The 21,490-nt window shown below is 40.7% G+C and overlaps 3 protein-coding genes across 3 annotated transcripts; 2 read left to right on the top strand and 1 right to left on the bottom strand.

The window, feature by feature from the left end:
* The first annotated feature begins 606 nt into the window (after positions 1–606).
* Positions 607–10,394, top strand: pla2g15 (phospholipase A2, group XV). Its single transcript, XM_044036760.1, has 7 exons — positions 607–922; positions 2,404–2,560; positions 4,672–4,790; positions 5,394–5,492; positions 6,352–6,576; positions 6,717–6,829; positions 8,179–10,394. The coding sequence occupies exons 1-7, from the start codon at positions 769–771 to the stop codon at positions 8,578–8,580; spliced, it is 1,269 nt and encodes a 422-aa protein (XP_043892695.1). The 5' UTR covers positions 607–768; the 3' UTR covers positions 8,581–10,394.
* Positions 10,395–10,943: 549 nt separating this feature from the next.
* Positions 10,944–14,534, bottom strand: usb1 (U6 snRNA biogenesis 1). Its single transcript, XM_044035419.1, has 7 exons — positions 14,226–14,534; positions 13,431–13,570; positions 12,953–13,136; positions 12,429–12,482; positions 12,177–12,282; positions 11,805–11,885; positions 10,944–11,490 (listed from the first exon to the last, which is right to left on the bottom strand). Exons 1-7 carry the CDS (start codon positions 14,390–14,392, stop codon positions 11,383–11,385), a joined length of 840 nt encoding a protein of 279 aa, XP_043891354.1. The 5' UTR covers positions 14,393–14,534; the 3' UTR covers positions 10,944–11,382.
* Positions 14,535–15,664: 1,130 nt separating this feature from the next.
* Positions 15,665–20,996, top strand: znf319b (zinc finger protein 319b). The gene is made up of 3 exons (XM_044036803.1): positions 15,665–16,011; positions 17,941–18,101; positions 18,195–20,996. The coding sequence occupies exons 2-3, from the start codon at positions 18,097–18,099 to the stop codon at positions 20,032–20,034; spliced, it is 1,845 nt and encodes a 614-aa protein (XP_043892738.1). The 5' UTR covers positions 15,665–16,011; positions 17,941–18,096; the 3' UTR covers positions 20,035–20,996.
* The last annotated feature ends 494 nt before the right edge of the window (positions 20,997–21,490 follow it).

The raw sequence follows: 21,490 nt of genomic DNA, 5'->3' as shown, positions 1-21,490 counted from the left end.
AACCTTACATATTAGGGATATGAGGGATGGGGTTGAGATGGAGGCTCTGGGGATCCCTAAAGGGAGAATATTGTATGTTCAATTTCTGCCAAATAAAAGCAATTTTAGCCATATATTACACACTGCACCTTTTAATAAAATTAATAAAAGCTTCTTCCAAGAAATTCTAACAGACTGTACACTAAGTGCATGGGTGTATTATAAGAAGTCGATAGAGCAGCTATTTTTATCAGTGGCCACTCGTGGTACTGCAACAAAAATATTCATGTGGCCCAAAAAGCAATTTTCCTGTTGACCACAATAGTAAAAGAAATGCCTTTTTCATGGAGTTTTGGTTTTGTAAAACTGTTTAAAGGCATCATACTATTGTGGTCTATCTGTGGAATAAGATTTTGTCAATATTTAAGTACAGAGTAGTCAAACAGTTTAGTACGGCGGTTCATTTTTGTTCGCTTAATTCATAAAGTGTTGTTTGCTTCTTAAAAAGTGTTGCTTGCTTTGTGAAAAGTGTTGTTTGAAAATATGCTGCCCCCTACAGTTCTGCGTCTGTCTTTGTCGTTGCCTCCGTTCGACTATATCTGAGATCGACTACTTGTGCCTCGATGCCTGAGGTTACGTCACTGGGCAGGTCTACGTTCTGATGAGAGTCTCGTGATCGTCACCTTCTTAGTCACCAATAAACATCATCGAGCTGAGGAAGAAGTAAACAACAAATCACACACATACAGTCAATTATGGCTGTCCGGCTATGAGACGTCAGGAGGAGCCATGGCGGGTCGGCACCGGATAACCGCTCTCTCTTCGCTGCTTCTGCTCGGTGTGCTGTTGTTGTTGTCAGCGGCTCACAGCAGCGCGAAACCGCTGGAGAAATGTCCCGGCGACGGCAAGTCCTGTCAACCACCGAAACCTCCCGTGGTCCTCAGTAAGTGTTTGTCTCCCGTGTTGACTGACTGTCTTCCCTTGTTTACCTGGTCATCATTTGCTAAATCATTGCGCAAGTATTTGTTTCTTCTCATCCCTCCAACAGCTAGCGATGGAAAGTAAAACCAAACTCCTATACAACTCTGACAAATTTAGGATATAACTGGTTGTTGCAATAAAACGACCTACAAAAGTTACCTAGTGTCCACGTTGTTAAATTACGTATTTACCTTTCTTCAATTCGGCTTGCACACACATTCCCTGAATGTCATATGTGTCGATTAAAATTAGACATTTAAAAAATGTTTGGCCTGTTGTTTCAGCTAAAGTCATACGTCAAGACAGCCAGCAAGTCAGTGCCGAACCACGTGTTTACCAGGCAACCTTGTTGTATTACGCAGACCATTTTATATTATGCAATATGTTTGCGTAAGTTCGAAAACGTTTCCCATTGTTTTCAAAAAAACAACAAAAAAACTCGGCTCCCGGGGAAGGCGTCCTGAAATTGCTGTATTTTTGAATGGAGTTTGGCGATGGAGAAAGTAAAACCGAACTCCCATTAAAATCTGACAAATTCAATATAAATGCGTGCTTTTTGCAAGCGACATACAAAAGTGACATAATGTTCAAGCTTAGTTAAATCACTTATTTACCGTTCTTTAATTCGGCTTACATACACCTACCATGATATGTTGTTAAAAATTACACTTTTAAAAATGTTTGGCCTGTCGCTTCAGCTATATTCATACGTCAAAAGTCAAGACAACCAGCAAACGCAGCCCAGAACCACGTGTTTACCAGGCTACTTTGCAGTATTCCATATACATTTCGATATTGTGGAATATGTTTGTATTGTTTTCAATGAAATGGACTCGCGTCCGAGGGGCGAAATTTGCTCCCAGGGAAGACGCCGTATGTATTTTTGAATGGGGTTTAGTTTGAAGTCAGTTAGGGGCATTTTTACACACAAAAAATCTCTTTGTTTCCGCAAAATGTTGTCTTACAAAACCACTATGTCTGCCAACATTGTACTTGTTGGTCTTGTGGTAATAAGGTGTGTTAGAGGTGATTGTTTATTGTTTTTGCCAAGGTCATGTGACGTGATTGTCTTCTAAAAAACACTGGAAAATCCCACATGAAGGAGGTGTGGATGATTCACGATGAAAACACTTAGGCAATATCCCTAAAACAGTGGTTCTCAAACAAGTGGTTTTAAGGCACAAGGCATTGAAATCAAGATTTCTTCTTAAAATCTCTGGCAAACATACATGTTTTAAGACCTGATGTAAAAGGTCTTAAAGGTCTAAAGTGGAAGCAGACCTCAGGTTTTCATTGATTCTCTTCAGGCTTTTTAAATCATAAAAACAAAGGACAGCTGCTGCTCTGAAATTATAACTCTCTTTGATTATTGATTCTCTTTATTCAACATACTGTACATACAGTTGATATGTTATAAGGTACAGCCTGTACTGCTTGTTTCAGTTCCCGGGGATCTGGGAAACCAGTTGGAGGCAAAGCTGGATAAGCCCAGCGTGGTCCATTACATCTGCTATAAGAAGACTGACACCTTCTTCACGCTGTGGCTCAACCTGGAGCTGCTGGTCCCTGTAGCCATAGACTGTTGGATTGACAACATCAGGTATGACGTGGGAGTCTTTCTGTTTACATAGTCTCTTTACTCTTTACTCTCTTTACATACTGAACCATATCTTTAAAACGGTTAGTTGTTGGAGTTTCCAGGTTTGTGGCATCGTACAAAAAAGGCACAATTGTAACTCGCTTTTATGACGTTAGGGTAAGTGCGCTGTTTTTCCACAAGGTACTTCATCATTTTCTAAGTGTGGTTTTCCAAAAGCACGTCTCCCAGTGGGAAAACAAAGAAAAACGGAATATGTCAATTTAACAAAAGGCTCACCTAATAAAATCTATGCCTGCTTAAGCCTACAATATCTAAAGAATATGTTTGCTGCTTTATCTCGCCATTAGACCGTGTATTCCTAATGTAAAATGAAGTTTGAAAACAGCTCATTCTCCTGTACCAAAGTCCATTGAGAAAATCAGCGTTTTAAGCTGATTGGAACACAGCAGCAGCTGATCTACTGCTGACATATTCTTGCTGTTTTTGTTTCACGTTGGTAATTCCGAGCAGGATTTCAAACCCCAAAGTCACGAAATAACACATTTGCACTTTGCAACGGAGGCAACAGCGGAGCAACAACTCCTGTGTGCTGTGATGTAAAATTGCAGATTTTCTCTATGGACTTTGGTGCAGGGAGGGAGCGAGGGGTTAACGGAGCAGGAAAAGGCCGTGCAACACTTCAAACATATTCCTGAGATATTACCCGGCAGCCCATGGATAAGGAAACTGAACTGCGTGTCAAGCTGGTTCTTGATGAAGGGGGGGTCTAACTCACTGTATCACCTTTAAAAAAAGGGGGGGGGACATGGCTTGTTATGAATTCCAAATGTCAATTGCGAGCAGGTTAGAAGAGGTCAGTGACCCTCTGTGAACTCGAATCATTAGTCTCTGCCTAAACTGACTTTTGAACCCTCCATGTATCAACAGCATCTAGGAGGATACAGGGGGTTAGATAGCACTGCCCACCCCCCAGCCTCTTTTTAGCCGTTCACCTGGTTTATCTAATCGTATGTTTTGTTGGTGTCAACACTGCAACAAAATACTGGTTTTCTACACTGGAAATGAGATTTCCCCTAAACTGCAATATCTGAAAGTTTGAAGGTGTTGTGCAGTCAGAAGATTGAGACAAGAGTGCTGACTGTTAACTTAAGTAACAGCGAGCTCTAGTTTTGAAATGAAGGGAACATGAGCAGACTGTGGAAACTATGATCAACACTCACTTACAAGTGGCTGATTATACTATTGCATGTGACTGGCAACAAACACACAACATCAGATTCTTAACATGAACATTTTGTGTCGTATGCAGGATTGCAATAATTAATAGATTATTAATCAATTACATTTTTAACTCATTTTATAATCAATTGATCGGTTTGAATGTTTTTTTATAATTAAAAGGAGTCCTCAGATTTTTTCAGCTTCTTAAATCTGAATATTTTCTGGTTTCTTTGCTCCATATAACAAATAAATGATTAAAACGGAATGATTTTGGTTTGTGGACAAAACAGGACATTTGAGAACATCATCATCATTTATTTCCATGTTTGAGAGACACTGATCAACAGTTTCTTGGCATTTTATGGACCAAACAAGGACTCGATTAATGAATTTTTCTGAATTAATGAAAATCTTGGTGTAAAACTTGTAGGAATTACACACAAAAATTCATGTTTTGAAGTTTGTAAACTGCCCCACTGAAGGAAAATTTCACTTTCTTTGGTATCAATAGTATGATTTCTTTGTTAAATACACTTTGCTGTGGGAGACTGAACCTGAACATCTGACATAACAGAGGATTTTTAAGTCATTTGTTGAAAATAACTTCAATAATTCTGGTAAACGAAGGTAAAGAAATAATGGATAAATAAATCCAACTAACTAAACTAAACTACCTAGCTGTTTTCACATCACAGCACATCATTACAGGACACTTGTGTTCTCACACGACGATGTATTTCAGAGAAAAGCGTTCATAGGTAGTTTCACAGATGTACAGTTTGAAGAGATTATTCCCATATATTTCACTTCTGTTGTGTAAGTCATGTGGTTCCCCCACAGATGCAGAACTAACACTGATCGCATCCTCCTTGTGGTATATGCGTATGCAGGTTGATCTACAACCGGACCACACACACCACCTCGTCCCCTCCAGGTGTCAACATCCGTGTCCCTGGTTTCGGACAGACGTCTTCACTGGAGTTTCTGGACCCCAGCAAACGCAGCGTGGGTGAGTCGACGTGTGAAACCCAAACAGCCAAATCATCCTTACTGTACATTCAATAGAATTGGAGTCTGTGAAGATTCTCTTTCATCCAGGTCAATGTTAGACAGAAGGCATGGAATCAGTAGAAACTGCAAATAAAGACCATGGAAAGCAAAGTTAGCATCTCCTGAAAACGTCTGAAAGCAGCTTCAGTCCGAATGGTCGGCAAGAATCACATAATGTTTGGTTACGCTCAAATCACCGCACTGAAGTGACTCGTATCTGATTTTTTTTTTCCATTGTTGTTTCTCAGGTGTGATTATTTTGGCTGTGAGGTCACTGACATGTACAGTTTAAATTCCCTGCCATAGCTTTGGATTCTGAATGCATCTGTTCCTATTCTGTCTTCCCTTATATCGTCTTACATTCTCATTTTGAATAGCAAGTCATCTCTAAAATATGACTTGTTTGTGCCAATTTCACAGGAAAGTCACTTGTATTTAAGAATACTGAACCCTCCAATCTGGTCGGTGACGTATTTGAATCATATTTGAACAACGTGGCTGGTAATCTGAATGTGTCTGAATGTTTATTTCTTTTCTTTTCTGTGTGTGTCCTTCTCCCTAGGGATGTATTTTTTTACTATTGTACAATCGCTGGTGGACTGGGGATACACCAGAGATGATGACGTCAGAGGAGCTCCTTATGATTGGAGGAAAGCCCCAAGTAATCATACACAAACACACTCACACACACACAAGACCCTGATGATTTCGGGTCGGCGGGAGTTTTTAACCATCACAATGACCATGAAGCTGTTAAATTAGGGTAAAAATCCTGCATAGTTCTGCTTTAACACTGGTCATGGAAATGTGCCCACTCAATTCAGAGATTAGCCAGATTATCTACTTGGTTTCCAGCAAGTGACGTCCAAGAAAATGTCCAGAGCGTCTCGTGCTAACATGTCCAGGCTTCACTGCATGTCTCAAAGCAGCTACTGTTACTTCTTATGTTGCTAATATTATGTGTATATATATATATATATGTATATATGTGTATGTGTGTATATATATGTGTGTGTATATATATGTGTGTGTATATATGTGTGTGTATATATATATATATATATATACATATACACACATATATACGTGTATATATGTGTGTGTATATATGTGTGTGTGTGTATATATATATACATATACACACATATATACGTGTATATATGTGTGTGTGTATGTATGTATATATATATATATATATATACATATACATATACATATACATGTATATGTATATATAATATTAGCAAACGTTAATGTTTACATTTGAACCATTGTCAAATGAGTTTACACAAAGCCAATCAGCCGAAGGCTTCCTCTGGACTCCGCCCGTCCCCTGCTCTGCTGCTGTATACACACCGGCGCTCCCTCAGTCAGGTCTGATAGCATTAAATGGCAGAGCTTGTTTTCAGATGTGGACGCACCATTCATACAATGTTAAATGGAGACTGAATAGAGGTCGAATAACAACATCGACAACAACAGTTATCACTAAGTCTCATCGCCTCTGTTTGTACTTCCAGATGAGAACAAAGAGTATTTCCTGGCGCTGCAGCAGATGATTGAGGAGATGGCAGAGAAAGCCGGGGGACCCGTGGTGCTCATCGCTCACAGCATGGGCAACATGTACACCCTGTACTTCCTCAACCAGCAGCCTCAGGCCTGGAAAGACCGATACATCAAAGCTTTCATCAGTCTGGGGGCGCCGTGGGCCGGCGTGGCCAAGACCCTCCGCGTCATCATCTCTGGTACAAGAACCTGCGACTTATTTGTCTTGTATAGACTCTGTAAAGATTTACAGAGAAACTCTCTGGTGTTCAGGTTCTGGAAACTGTAAGGCCCAGTTTCATTTCTCTGTCTCTCTCTGGTTTCCTTTCTCTGTCTGCAGGTGATAATAACCGCATCCCGGTGATTAGCCCGCTGAAGATTCGCTCCCAGCAACGCTCTGCCGTCTCCACCTCCTGGCTGCTGCCTTATGCCAGCTCGTGGACCAAAGATCAGGTGTGTTCTTGTATTTGTTATCTTTTCTGGCATAAACACTGGTCACGTCGGGACCAGTGGTCCTCATGGGACCTAATTAGAGGTATACTGACAAAGTCAGAAAGGTTTTTTCTTCATTTTTAATTTCCTGTTTGGTTCATTTATCCATTATCTACCGCTTTATCCTCCACATCTATGGTTCATTTAGAGCGTCTGAGGGAGGAAACTGTAGAATCTGGAGAAAACCCACGTAAACACGGGGAAACATGTATAGTCAAACTTTTGAGATAACAAAGTCGCAATTATGAGATAAGATGTGCGCATGTACCTTAACAGCAATGTTTGCATTGGCCCTTTTTCTGGTCTAACCACGCTCACAATGTGCTATCTTAAATGAGGAAACTATTACAGGTGACTTTAGTTACATCGCATGTTAAACATAATCGTTAAGTCTTTTAAAGTTTAAAAGACTAAAGGACGATGTCAGCAAGGCGATGGATGAAGGGGCCATTATAAACATTGCCATTGAGCCGCATGAGCACTTCTTATCTCATAATTTCTACTTCTTATCTCATAATTTCGACTTCTTATCTCATAATTATGACTTTTTATCTCATAATTCCGACTTTTTATCTCATAGTTTGACTTTTTTCTCATAATTTCAACTTTTTTATCTCATAATTTCAACTTTTTTTATCTCATAATTATGACTTTTTATCGCATCATTTTGACTTTATCTCATAATTTCGATTTCTTATCGCATAATTATGACTTTATCTCATAATTTTGACTTTTTATCCCACAATTTTGACTTCTTATCTCATTATTATGACTTTTTATGTCATAATTTCGACTTTTTATTTCATAATTCCGACTTTTTAACTCATAATTTTTAACTTTTTAACTCATAATTTCAACTTTTTAACTCATAATTTCGACTTTTTAACTCATAATTTCAACTTTTTAACTCATAATTTCGACTTTTTATCTCATAATTTCGACTTTTTATCTCATAATTTCTACTTATCTCATAAAGATGACTTTTTATCTCATGGTTTTGACTTTTTATCTCATAGTTTTGACTTTTTATCTCATAGTTTTGACTTATCTCATAATTATGACTTTTTATCTCATAATTTCGACTTCTTATCTCATAATTAGGACTTTTTAATCTCGTAATTTCGATTTATCTCATAATTTCGTTTAACTTTGAAGAGATTTTTATTATCAAGGCTAAGTTTTACCAGATCATTAGCGTTGTTCACTAACTGGTGACTGAAGTGATATTATTTGTTGTCATTAAACATTTGTGTTTTATCAGATGGAGGGGGGGGAAAGAAAATATAACAGTCAAAATAATCCCTCTTCAGGTCCTGGTTGAGACGCCGACCACTAACTACACAATCCAGGACTACAAGCGCCTCTTCTCCGACATCGGTTATGAGGACGCCTGGCTGATGCGTCAGGACACGGAGCCGCTGGTCAAAGACTTCACGCCCCCGGGCGTGGCCGTGCACTGCCTGTACGGCACCGGCGTGGACACGTCCGAGGCCTTCCAGTACTCCAACAAGTTCCCCGACGTGGAGCCCACGGTGGTTGTGGGCGACGGCGACGGGACGGTGAACCTGCAAAGCGCGCTCCAGTGCAAGAGGTGGGTGGGGAAACAGAAGCAGCCCGTGATGCTGAAAGAGCTCCCGGCCAACGAACACGTGAACATGTTGTTGAACTTCACGACTGTGACCTACATCAAGTCCGTGCTGTTTTCGCCCTGATGCTGCCGAACACTGAGGGTAGAGGGCGGGGGGGGAGCGCGGGGCGGGGGAGTCACTGCCAAAATATTCTCCTGCACCTGCTGCTTTGAAAAAGTATTGACATTTTGTAGTCGAATTCCAACAGAATCAAACTTTTAAATTTAAGTTTCTTGTTTGTTTTTTTACCATTTATGCTAATGTCAGGTTGTTTACCACTGAGATTACCAAAACACAATGACCTTTATAATTGGTCTCACAATTTAAAGGTCAAGTTGAGGATTTTTGAAGTTTGGTCGTGCTAACAAGTTAGCGGATGGAAACACAGGAAAACGGAATAAAAACTGACAAAAACAAACAGAAATCTACACCTTACACCAGCTTTATCTTAGCATTAGTGAGTCTTTTCTGTCCTGAAAATGAAGTTAATGTCGCTTTCTGAACCGTTCACTTCCCCTGCACCAAAGCCCATTCACAAAACCAGCAGTTTTGCTGCTTCAATCAGGAAGTTCAAATGTGTTTTTATGTCATTTCTGTGTTTGAAAATCTCCATTTTGAGTCGTGTAAGTGACACAAACCTTCTAAATCACGCAGCGGAAGACTGATTTTCTGTATGGACTTTGGTGCAGGGAGAGTAAGCGGTTTAATAAGGGTGGAAAAGACTGTTTAACAGCAAGATAACGCTGCAAAGAGATCTTAGATTTGATTAGGTGTTTGTGCCATTGTTGGAGCTGTCCGTTAAATCCATTTGACCCATAACATTTATTTTAAATCAGTGCTGTGAAAGAGATTTCCTTTTTTTCCCTCTCATGGTCAGGCACATTATTTTATTCATGTATCTCAGTGCTCTAGATCATATTTGCTAGTGCTTGTAATGTATTGAGTAAACCTAAGCAGACTTTTTACCTGTCATGTGATCTTCTTGTTGCTTTTTAATCGTCCGTTTTACACAAGTCGTTCACCGACTAACTGAAAAAAGGACTGAAAGATCTTGCTGGTGATATGCAAGTCGATATTTAGTCACGCCAAAACCACTCAACATGTCACTCAATAGTCCATTTACTGGCTTTTCAGCAGCGTTATCTCTCTATCTCGTGGCCTTGATCAATAAACGGTATGGACTCCATTTATTGAATTTATTGAACGCTTCAGAAAAAGTGTGCAAATGGACCAAGAGATAAGAAAAAGATGCCAGGTTTGATGAAGAAAATCAAAATTCAACGTCCTTTCAACTGCTCTTCGCCGTCTTCATCAACAAGTGGAGATTTAAACAGCTGTTGTGGAGACTGAAGTACCTTTTTAGTTTAACTTTTTTCAATAAATTGAACTAAACAGTATTGAGGCATTCTTGCATATTAATCAAGACGTAAACAATGATTAAAGGCACAGTATGTAATATTTGGCAGCATTTATTGGTGAAGCAGCGGAGGTCCGACGTGGCTGCCTCTGTAGAACTGAGCCGACTCCTGGTCAAGATTAAGAATCCATTACTACCTGAATTCTACACACTGGACCTTTTTGTTTTAAACTGCTAAAGTCTTCCTCTGTGTCCACACATCACAGAGGAGCAGTTCCATGTTCAGGGTTTTTTTGTGCACACGTTTTTGCCTAAACGCGCCGGACTCGGCAACGAGGGGACTGTTTGTTTGTTTTTTTATCCTCGATATTATATTTGTCTTTGTACCGGAAATGCTGTTCAGTGAGTCTTAAAAACACGATTCGCTCAGTCGTCCCCGAAGAAGAGCGAGATGCTTCACCTCTGCCGTGATCGATGATGATGATGATGTTGTGTGTCATAAACGTGTTGCCTTCTACAGAGTAAAATATGTCAAATATTACTTTGAGCCGTTGACTTTTCTGTGTGCAGAAAATCCCTCCGACGTTAAAGTTCCACCAGAATCCGTCAGTATCTAAACTTAAGATCTTGAGATTGTGATCTTCAGATCGACATTTACCCACCGTTTTCTAGCATGACATAATAAAACGGTTGCAGCCTCAGAACTCCTCAAGTGTGAAGATACGACTTTGTGCCCTTTTCCACTCTGAGGTATCAAACTTCTGACCAGATTAAGACAATAGTCTGACTACTAGCCCAAATAGAGTCATTCTTAGAATTAAGTATGACTAAAATTAAACTGACTATAGTGATATTATTGTAAAACATCTTAATCTGACTGTGGCTGTGTTTCTTTGCTCCATAGAACAACAAAAAAGGATTTTGACGACAAAACAAGACATCAAGACAACCAAATTATTCTTTTAGCACCTGCAAATCAGGGCAGTGGTTGAATCCGTGGTTTCCGTGTTTAAAATAATCCGGATTGAGCAGCTCCTTACACGACACACACACACCACGTCAAGTGGTACAAATACTGTCCTGTGAGACGTGTGTGTGTAAAATCAGTAGCAACTTTATTCATATAAAAATAATACAGTGAAAAACATATACAATATGATACTACAATTTAAAATAAATTCATTATATTGCTTGTTTCAACATTTAGACTTATATGACCATATGGCTAAACACTGATTTACTATTACTGCGAGGCCCAAGGACACATTTTTCGCTCTACAGGCGTCTTTTTGTGTTACACAGACAAACTAATGCTGTGACTCTGTGCCTCAGAGATATTTTGACTTTGCCTCTGAGGTGTTAAACAGCACTTCAACAATATTCAACATTCGATACTCAAGCATTTATATCCTCATCAGACATCTTGATATTTAGTCTGGATTACATGCATGAGTTAGACATAGAGGGAAATCCAAAAAGATGATAGATTAACAGTTTGTTCTCCTGACTTCAAAATGTTGAACTTGGTGTCACGTCTGCAGGGGGAAGCAGAAAGTCTTGTTTCCCGTCTTACAGTGCAGCTCCATTCCCTCCAGCCTCAGAACAAATGGGCCCTCCTCTTGTTCGTCAACCACACGCTTCATGTAAAGTAAAATAGTTGTTATTATTATTATTGTTAATATTAATAATGATGTTTCTAGGTCTTTCTAAAAAAGAAAAAGATCATAAGTGTTCATATAAATTCCTCTATCCATTTAACCCTTCGGGGCGATGATTTCTGTGGTTTGTGTTAACCAGAGTAATTGCAGATATAATGGGGTCACTCCCAAAAAAAAAAATCTGAGATAGGCAACAAGTCAGAACTGGGCATCATTTAGGCCTGCACAGCCTAAGTCATCCTGATGGATTGCATTTAAGTGTCCTCAAATCACCACTAAGTATGTCCAAGTACCTGCAGCTCCTGAATGCACTCCTTCAACTTCTCTATCACGTCTCCAACACACCAGGCCAGACTCACATGGAAAGAAGGCTCCTAGAGGAACGACCAGACAGAACATCATGGGTTTATTGTTTTTTAAGATAATCCAAACCATTCAGAAGTATTTTCATGCATCTTTCAACTCCTACATATTCATTCTGACACAAAGACACACCATTCAAATTTCAAATTTCCCCTTTGTGTTTTTTTTCAAAATCAGAGTGAAGAGTGTAGAAATAAATTCTCTTTTCCACCAGAGTACAGACACATTTGTCTCATTCAATGTGAGAAAAAAAAAACCTGAAAAAGGAAAAGACAAACAAATAAAACTTGTTTATCAGTGACCTTGTAGAAAGTGTCCAGGCGAAACTCTGTCATCGTTCTGTCCACAACTCGAGCCAGGTCCAACAACTGAGTGTGTCCAGAACACACTTCTATACCGAGGAACGTCCTGCGAGCGACGACAGATGGAGACACAGTTAAAGAAGACTGTCAGAATTTGAAGTACTGATGCTCGGGACATCAAAACAGTAACATGGAGAAAGATTTTGTCTTTTTTAGTTTTTAGAGACATTAAATAAAAAGCTTTGACTGTACCTTGTCTTCTCAGCGTTACAATAGACCTTCAGTTTACTTGCTGTGCAAACAAACCTGGCAACAAGAAACAAAGGCACTTTTCAATTAGACTTAAAAACATCACTCAATTTAACTTTAACGTTCAATATGCAATATTAGGATACACATTTGACCCATGTAATGACCACTTTAATCCTTTAGTTTTGTAAAAGCTTCAGGTTCAGAACATCCTGTATAAGATGTGAATGTTTTGATTTCATGTTCATGAGTTCTGCTTGACGGATGGCGTTTTTCCAAGCATCCAGCAGTAGGCAACTCTTCTTTATCTGAAAAATGCTTTTTGGATCCCCAAAGAAATTTTGCAGAAAGATTAATGCATACACATTTGCTCTAGTTATGATTTATTATATCTTTCTGTTTTTAATCTAATCTGTTTTTTTTTTAATTTGTATTTGTCTCTGTGTTGCTTTTAATGTCTCTGTAGAGCACCTTGAATCTACCTCCACAGTGTAAGTTCAAAAAACTTTCTTTAGTGGTAACCCCACCTTTTACAGCGGGCCAGGTCTGTGCGGAGGCTCTGTGTAAAGGGCTGGATCCAGTGGTGTCTCAGCACCACTGTCTGGGACAGGCTGAGGTGAAACTCCTCCTGTGGAGTCAAAACCACACCGCTGGCTCCTGCAGTTGAGAGCAGCTCCTGCAGCAGCTCCATAAACTCCTCCTCAGGATGGTCTGATGATGAAAGAGAAACATTTACCAAAGAAGCAACATAATTGAAAAAGCACCCAAACGTACACCAGTTACTTCACTCATGAGTAAAGGATGTCTCCCCCTGTTGGAAAGTGTCTGTCATGTGTTGAAGTTACTTATAATTTTCACACATGTGGATACTTATTGTGTTATTACTTGAAAACACGCTGAAAGAGGGGCCTGGAACATCCGTGTGGCAATAAACTTTTATTTCTCTTTTAAAAACATGTCAAGAGGTACGAATTTCCAATTCAATCGATTATGAGCAGTGCTCACATGACAAATAAACGTAGGTGGCCCAGTTTCCTCTCTCGTGTTTGAACGAGCGGAGGCGTCCGCCGTGAAGAGAGCTGTCTTCATTCTGTGGCTCCACTTCATCTGGAAACATGGTCAGCAGGCATCCGGGGAGAGGCAGTCTGCGGGAAACACAGTCAATGTTCATAGTCAAAGCAGAGCTCAGCGGGGCTGCAACGGACGATTCTTTTCATAATCGGTTCATCTGACGATTACTTTCTCGATTAATCGAGCACTTGTTTTGTCCACCAGACAGATTAATCTGTCGTATACATGATACATAAAAAAAAAAGAATTCCCACAAAGTAAAATAACAAGTCAAACATTATCGAGTTGAGTTCTTTTAAAAAGTAGCTAAAGACTCTTTCATTCAAGCAGACTTTCAGTTAGATGAGGGTTTTTATGGCTCTGAGTTTGTGTTTACGTTTTTATCCATTGTATTTTTATGTCTCTTAGACAGTAGATGGTGCCACTTTGATTTAATTAAATTTACTTTAGCTTATTGTAAAAAACCTTCATAATAACAGTAACAGACAGTACAGAAAGTGATAAGAACAATTTAAATTACAGGGTAATGTTTCCTAACCATGTTTTACCTTGTTCTTTCAGGAGTAAATTATAATTACATTTTCAAATCAGTTCGACTCACACATTATTAATACAGTTAACATTTCTCAGTACTGCATCACACATGTGACTATTACTTGATTCTGAATTTTAGGACTACGACGAACAGCTGAATGTTCATAATAGATGAATCTGTTTTCCTTGCCTTACCGTGTCTTAATAACCCGCTCATCTTCGGTTCTGGCTCTCTTCCTGGCTGAGCAGCAGCCATCGCTAACATCGTCATCCTCTTTCTCCTGACCCGGTTTTCGAGGATCACTTAGGTTCAGCTCTGCCTCGCTGTCTTCACCTGAGCTGCTGCTGTAGCCGACCAACATCCTGCTACACGTCACCAAAGTTGCAGAAAAACATGTTTGTTTACGTTTACACCAGAGTTTTACAGCGTTTTCAGTCGGCGAAACGTTCTGTATCCAAACTGCGCGGCACTTCCGGCATAAACAACCTGTAAGTGTGTTGATAATAAAGGTCCCTTTGACACACACGCCACCGCTGACAAGTTCCTACCTTTTCTTTTTTTTTTACTACCCCTCTTCTTGTTATGTTGACATCTGTGATTTTAGTTGTAAACTATATATTAATGTTGTAATTATGTTCTTCATAAAATAACTTATCATTTGCAGTTTTTAAGGACTGCATATTAGGAAAACATGTTATGGGTTAGGGTTAGGGTTTTGTCATTGTAATGACAAAACGACGTCTAACTGTATATAATGTGCATTCTATTTCAACTTTTTTGTGTATTGGTAATATCTTTCTATAATTGTACCTTTATACGAAATGCATGTTTATTATTTATTCTTTATTTATCTGTACCGTTTTTGCTGCTGTGACAATGTGAATAATAATAATAATAATAGTACATTTAATTTTTAGGTGCCCTTTAAAGAACCCCACGTCACCTTACATCAGTGTCTCAAACTCAAATGACCAATGGATGTCAATTAACTTTTAGTCTGGTCAGGTCAAGTGAAATGATCATGACCATCACAGTGAGTTTGAGACCTGAGTTAAATAGACAACAGTCAAACAGCACAATAACATTAAAAACATTTTTTTTATATTTTACAACGTTTATAATACATTATTTGTAATATTTTATTTATAGAATGCTATTCACAAACTCAAGGTCACTTTACATGATGAAGACTAAATATAAATATGTAAACTATTAGGAGCAAAAGGAAGACAGTGCTAGGAGTTTTTTATTTTTTTTATGAACATGTTCTTTTATTTTTCCATAGCTTTGTTTGCCAGCACTTCAATCCCGACTGTATACCAGATTCATAGTCCAATTCAAAAGTAAATAAAAAATTCAATGTGTAGAAAAACAGCACAATAAAAAAAACATATTTAAATCGCACAAAAAGTTCGTAATATCTGAAAAAATAGTATATAAAAAATATAACTAATACAAATAATTCACATTATTATCATAAACCTAACATCAATTTTATTGAAGGGTGCTTTCAAATAACTAAATGTGAACGGAGTAAAAATGTGTATATTTTTATGTTACAGTGTGTGTGTGTGTGCGTGTTGTGATGTGCGCGTGCTCATTTGAATTTTGCTTTATTCATGTTCCCGTGCGCGGGCAGCGGTAGCTCAGAGAAGCTAGCCGATGTAGCTAGCCCGTTAGCTTTGCGGAACAAAATGCATATTAAGCCCTTTCCGTATGCGGCGAAGACGCCTCAGTGAGCCCCCATGTTTTCCGTGTGAAACGAGCACCGTTGGTTGAGGACTTCGGGGACAACCAATGGATATTTCACTCGTTTTAATGACCCATAAAATCAAATTTCTCGGTCCCTGGAGCCTCAGCGGTCGAACAAGAGAGCACCGTTTGCGGATGTGAGGGGGTACCGAGCGCTATTTGGGGGGTGTAGCGGTTAGCTAACCTCCTTTACACCGGTGTTTTATTTGACTTAACTGGATGTATCAGGTATGTAAAAGCCGGCTTTGTCGTCGCTGTTTACACTATAATAAAGGCGTTTCTGCTGCAGCTGCTAACATGGCTTTTATTATTGTCGTGGCTGCCTCTCACCAGTGGCTGCATTAGCAAGTGGCTAAGCTAACTAGCCGACTGATTACAGTGATCTTTGATGACGCGCAGACGCTTCCCTCCACTTTTTTGTGCCGGAAATCAAAGGACATTTGGAATGTCCGCGTATTTGTACTCAGGCTCCTGTTACATCCCATTAAAACATAGATCGTAATGAATGATAACGTGCTCGTCGCTTGTTTTCATGTGTATATGCTAATGAGTGCTGCTCACAAGCTGTGTTTACACACACGTTTACGCACATCCATCGCCAGCCCCGTGTTTACAATCAACATTTAATTGATCATCTTGCAAATAAATTAAAATCACAGTGAGATGTCTGTACAGGCGAAAGTTTAATGTCTCTGTTGTTTCTGTAAAGTTTTTAGTTGCTTCTTTTTCTTTCATGTTGATTTTGGTGAAACCGCCTTATTTACAGGTTTGCCTTAAGCCTGCCCCACACTAGAGGCTTTTCAAATCTGATTTGATTTTACAAACATGGGAGACCATATACACAACGAACTATGTAACCAGATAGTTCTATGTTTTAATCCGAGAAAGCACAGACTATGCTCCAGATGACTACCGTCCAGTCAGTCAATACCCAGGACCACACACTTAATTAATCAAATGATTTCAGGGAAGAGAGACCAGGGATTTGGGATCTCACAGAAACTCGCGTGATTTACCGTCACTTCAGAATATAAACAGACATGGAGGCGAATTGTCGGGTAAATAGCTGTTTTGTGTGTGCGCGGTGATGAGAAGCACAAAAAGGGGAGGATGTCGTGGCTGAGAAGATGGAATCAACTTGACTTGTTCAAGTTGTGGTTCTAAACAAAACAACATTCGTTTCCCGGTGAACTCGCTCACATGGGTTGTTGTGTGGTTCTGCTCACACCCCAGTCACTGTTCAGTCGTATGTGTAAAACACGTTTAATGCTTACAATTTGAAATCTGGAAGACGCTTTACAATTACGTTAAAATAAAAATGTGTCTGCTAATCCCTCACACTACAGGATAATTTAGCCAGTAAAAAGACCACGATACATGGTCCACAATACCAGCAATATCATGATACGATTCTGAGATAATAAATATATTGCAAGCCAGTCATATCATGATATGGGACGACGTCATCAAATTGTCCACAGTCTTAAGATATTAGGTTTACTTTGTCATAAAGGAGCACATATAAATAGCTGAATAACATTCATGGGCTGCAACAAACGATTATTTTTATAAGTGAGTACTTGTTTGGGCTGTAAAATGATGATTGGTGTTTCCCAAACCTGGAAATGATGATGTTCTCAAATGTCTTGTTTTGTTCACAAACTAAAATTATTCAGTTTTACACCTGTCATACTGTCAAGTTCTTCAAGTAATATCAGAGATTTTTAAGTAGCTGAATGCAAAGTCCGTTTCTGGGACACCCTGCACCCTAGTTTAAAAGTCCATACTCTGTCTAAAAGGGGGTGCAGTGAGTCTGTTGTGATCTTTTGAGCTAAATTGAACATGTACTGCTCTGTCTGTCTCCCAGGCATCAGCTCCTGTGGAGCAAAAAAAACAAAACCCAAAACGTCTGATATGTTTTAACTTAGATCCAGCTCTAAAAATACTTAACATAGTAACATGACATAGCGTATTAATGATTTATTACTTCTAACAGGCACAGACAGGCAGCTGGAGATGCTCTGGCAAGATTTCTAAAGAAAACTTTTTGAGCATTTGCTGGACAGATATTATTTTTAAGCCTGGATGAGTCCATAGCTTGGATATAACGATGCTTGCTTGACACCTGCTTTGATATTGATTCTCTTTTTAATGCAGATTACACCCAAAGGACAAAGTGGAAGTATGGAGTTTTCTTAGCTCTTCTGCTCTTCAGCTGTTCTGCTCTGTGCATCGCTGTTCCTGTTATCAAGTCTTCTGTCACAGCTTCCATCACCAACCAACCTTCCCAGTTCTCCTGTAGGACTTGCAGTGATGGAGTGAGTTTTTTTTGTCCTGTTCTTTTAAAAAAAATAAAAATACACTCTTAGTTTGTTATTTTAATGTCTGTCAATCTTTCCTTCTCTCTGCAGCTGGGCTACACCAGCCGCCAAGCTGAACCCCTACACCCGAGCCCGCATGTCGGAGGCGTGGCAGCAGCACGCAGTTGCTCCACCTCCAGTCGTCCACAGCCTCCCGACAGGATCTGAGAATGCATTAGGCTGTGCTGTGTATGGGATTGTACTGCAGCCAGATGCACTGCAGCAACAGAGCCAGCACGGCCAGCATAGCCAGCAGCACGGCAGTCAGCAGCATGGAGGCGGGCAGCATAGTCAGCAGCAGCATGTCGCCCAGGTCCAGCAGACCTCACTACAAGTTGGGGCAGAGGGTGGACACAAGTGTGGAGTCTGTGGACACGATATCTCTCACCTGGCAAACCCGCATGAACACCAGTGCATGGTGAGTCAGGACAGGTCATTTCAGTGCACGCAGTGCCTGAAGATTTTCCACCAGGCGACAGACTTGCTAGAACATCAGTGTGTTCAGGTGGAACAAAAGCCATTTGTCTGTGGCGTGTGTAAGATGGGGTTCTCGCTACTCACTTCTCTAGCCCAGCACCACTCCTCACATAACAGCTCCAACCCAATGAAATGTTCAATATGTGAGAAGACCTACCGACCTGGCTCCTCTGGTATTGCTTCATCAAACTCAAACAACCCTCTGCATGCCAGCAGTGAGAGGGCATCGTCCAGCAGCAGCTCTTCCATTCTACCATTTCCATCTGCAAGAGACCGACCGTACAAATGCCCCATTTGCCAGAAGGGCTTCAAACACCTGTCGGAGCTGACACGGCACGAGAGGGTGCACACAGGAGAGAAGCCCTTCAAATGTGACACGTGTGACAAGGCCTTCAGCCAGTCATCACACCTCCAGCACCATCAGAAAACTCACAGCAACGAGCGGCCGTTCAAGTGTGCCGTTTGCGAAAAGAGTTTTAAGCACCGCTCTCACCTGGTGCGCCACATGTTGGTGCACTCTGGTGAGCACTTGTTCAAATGTAACTTGTGTGAGCTACATTTCAAAGAGTCGTCAGAGCTTCTTCACCACCCCTGCCACCCGCAGGGATCCCGTCCCTTTCGCTGTGCCGCGTGTGGCAAGGGGTTCAAGAGGCCGTCTGACCTTCGCCAACATGAGCGCACGCACTCTGAGGAGCGTCCTTTCCACTGTGATGAGTGTCAGATGAGCTTCAGGCAGCAGTATGCACTTGTGCGTCACAGACGCACACACAAAGACCCCACTGACCGGCCGTTCAAATGCAATCTGTGTGACAAGTGTTTCATACAGCCGTCTCACCTCCTCTACCACCAGCACGTCCATGGTATGGACAACCTGTTCAAATGCGCCTCGTGCCAGAAGGAGTTCAGTCAGTCAGGGGAGCTGCTCAGACACAAATGTGGAGAGTCGCCCGTCAGCTCGCCAGACAAGCCATACAAGTGTGACATTTGTGGTAGAGGCTATAAGAAGAGCTCCACGTTACAGCGCCATCAAAACTCTCACTGCCAAGAGAAGCCCCTCAAGTGTTCGCTCTGCGACCGGCGCTTCCTCTCCTCGTCGGAATTTGTTCAGCACCGTTGCGACCCGTCGCGGGAAAAGCCGCTCAAGTGCCCGGATTGTGAAAGACGGTTCAAATACATTTCAGACATGAACCGCCACGTGCGCACGCATACGGGGGAGAAACCTTACAAGTGCGACCACTGCAACAAGGGCTTCAAACAGCGAGAGCACCTGACCAAACACTCCAGCACACACTCCAGAGAGGGCCAGTTTAAATGTGTCTGGTGTGGAGAGCGATTCAGTGACTTGGGTTCTTTGCAGGATCACACGGTGCAGCACACAGCTGACGGAGGTTACTCTGTGTCCCAGTGCTTATAAATCCCTGAACAGACAGTTTCCTCACCTTCTTGCCCTCTTGTCTACCTTGTAGGCTGTTTGTCCAGCCTAACATTCATGACATTTTCAGGACAGATTAGGCTGTTACTGTTGCATTCATTCCCACTAGTTCGACATCAGGTCTTTGTTGCTCCAATTACCTGCTGCAGAACCTGACACTACTCTTGTCGTTTCATCGAAATCTTAAGTAGCACTGTTCCTCACTCTTCTTTTATTTGCCCTCCTTTTTTTTACCCCAACAGTTGATCGCAATCAAGAACTCAACCCCCCCCCAACCAGCCAGTCAGAATAACTGCCAAACAAATCTGGCTAATGCGATGCCACAATGCTGGATTATTATCAAGCAAAGGCTTAAATTCCCCCCAAATGACGGAGTGAAAATAAAAAAGTTAAATCCGGTACCATGCATAAAACTGAATAAGTAAATACTCAACTGAACATGCTGTAAACAGAGATGTTTACCACCATCTGTCATGTGACATGGACCTGAGTGATAGCTGAGCTAATCTGATAAATTTACTCGGATGCAAAAAAGTTGGATTAAGCCACCCAAAAACATTAAGCCGTGTTTCCTACGAGTGGAACAGTTCGCTTTGGTATAGTACGGTACAGATTTTTATGTGTTTCCATTTGAAATAATACCAAAATAACCAGCCCAAGCTGTTCCATTCTTTGGTGCCCTTTGCTTGGCGTACCAGAGTGAAATGCTATGGTATGGTTTAGAGTAGCTCCACCCACAACAGTCAGCTGATTGGGTGACAGAAAAACGTCACTCCCTATGCGATCGGGGTAAATACTTCATGGAAAAACCAGCAGTCTAAAAAAGTCTAAAAACCAGGACTAACCCTATTCTTGTACAAAGTTTGACGTCTCGTGGAGACGAACGGAGCAGTCGAAACACAAGCCTGACCCAGGGCTTTACCATTCTAAACCGTACCAAACTGAACCACACCGTGAAGGAAACACAGCATTAAACAAAATAATTTGACAGTCTCCATCTCCTCTCCTCATTTTACCTCCCTCCTCTCGTTTTCTGTTCACCATCAAAACCCTCAAGTCAACTCATTTCAATTTTCATGTTCTCGCAGTAAAACTTTGCAGTAAACTTCCTCATCTTTTTTTATTTGAACCTTTTAGCTCTGAAGTAATGTCTTCAACAAATGTGAAGGGAAACCGTGAGGGGCTAGTTTGTGGGATTTATTGTCCCATAGTGAAGTCATTCTGAGGATACAATGTCTGTATGTGTGTGTGTGGTCCACCGTCTCTATGGCCATTTGTGCTTCTACCAAAACAGTATAGAAAAAAAGAAGAGCCCACATGGTTGATAACCAGTCTCGCCCTCCAGTATAGGCAAATATAGAATTATATATTTCACACTAATGTACTCCTGCAGGGGGCAGTGCTGTTCTGCTGTTGCTACACTTCCTCTCTCAGCCTG

The sequence above is a fragment of the Solea senegalensis genome, linkage group LG10 (assembly GCF_019176455.1).
Source record: "Solea senegalensis isolate Sse05_10M linkage group LG10, IFAPA_SoseM_1, whole genome shotgun sequence".
Classification (NCBI taxonomy): Eukaryota; Metazoa; Chordata; class Actinopteri; order Pleuronectiformes; family Soleidae; genus Solea; species Solea senegalensis.
Note: the sequence above shows the minus strand (reverse complement) of the source record. Positions and strands in the feature narration are given on the sequence as shown.

Coding starts and splice junctions, on each gene's coding strand:
- usb1 (XM_044035419.1), bottom strand. CDS start 14,392: ATGTTGGTCGGCTACAGCAGCAGCTCAGGTGAAGACAGCGAGGCAGAG. Junction 13,571..14,225: donor GAGCGGGTTATTAAGACACG/GTAAGGCAAGGA, acceptor TGTTTCCCGCAG/ACTGCCTCTCCCCGGATGCC. Junction 12,283..12,428: donor TGTAACGCTGAGAAGACAAG/GTACAGTCAAAG, acceptor CGTCGCTCGCAG/GACGTTCCTCGGTATAGAAG.
- pla2g15 (XM_044036760.1), top strand. CDS start 769: ATGGCGGGTCGGCACCGGATAACCGCTCTCTCTTCGCTGCTTCTGCTC. Junction 6,577..6,716: donor CCTCCGCGTCATCATCTCTG/GTACAAGAACCT, acceptor CTCTGTCTGCAG/GTGATAATAACCGCATCCCG. Junction 6,830..8,178: donor GCTCGTGGACCAAAGATCAG/GTGTGTTCTTGT, acceptor ATCCCTCTTCAG/GTCCTGGTTGAGACGCCGAC.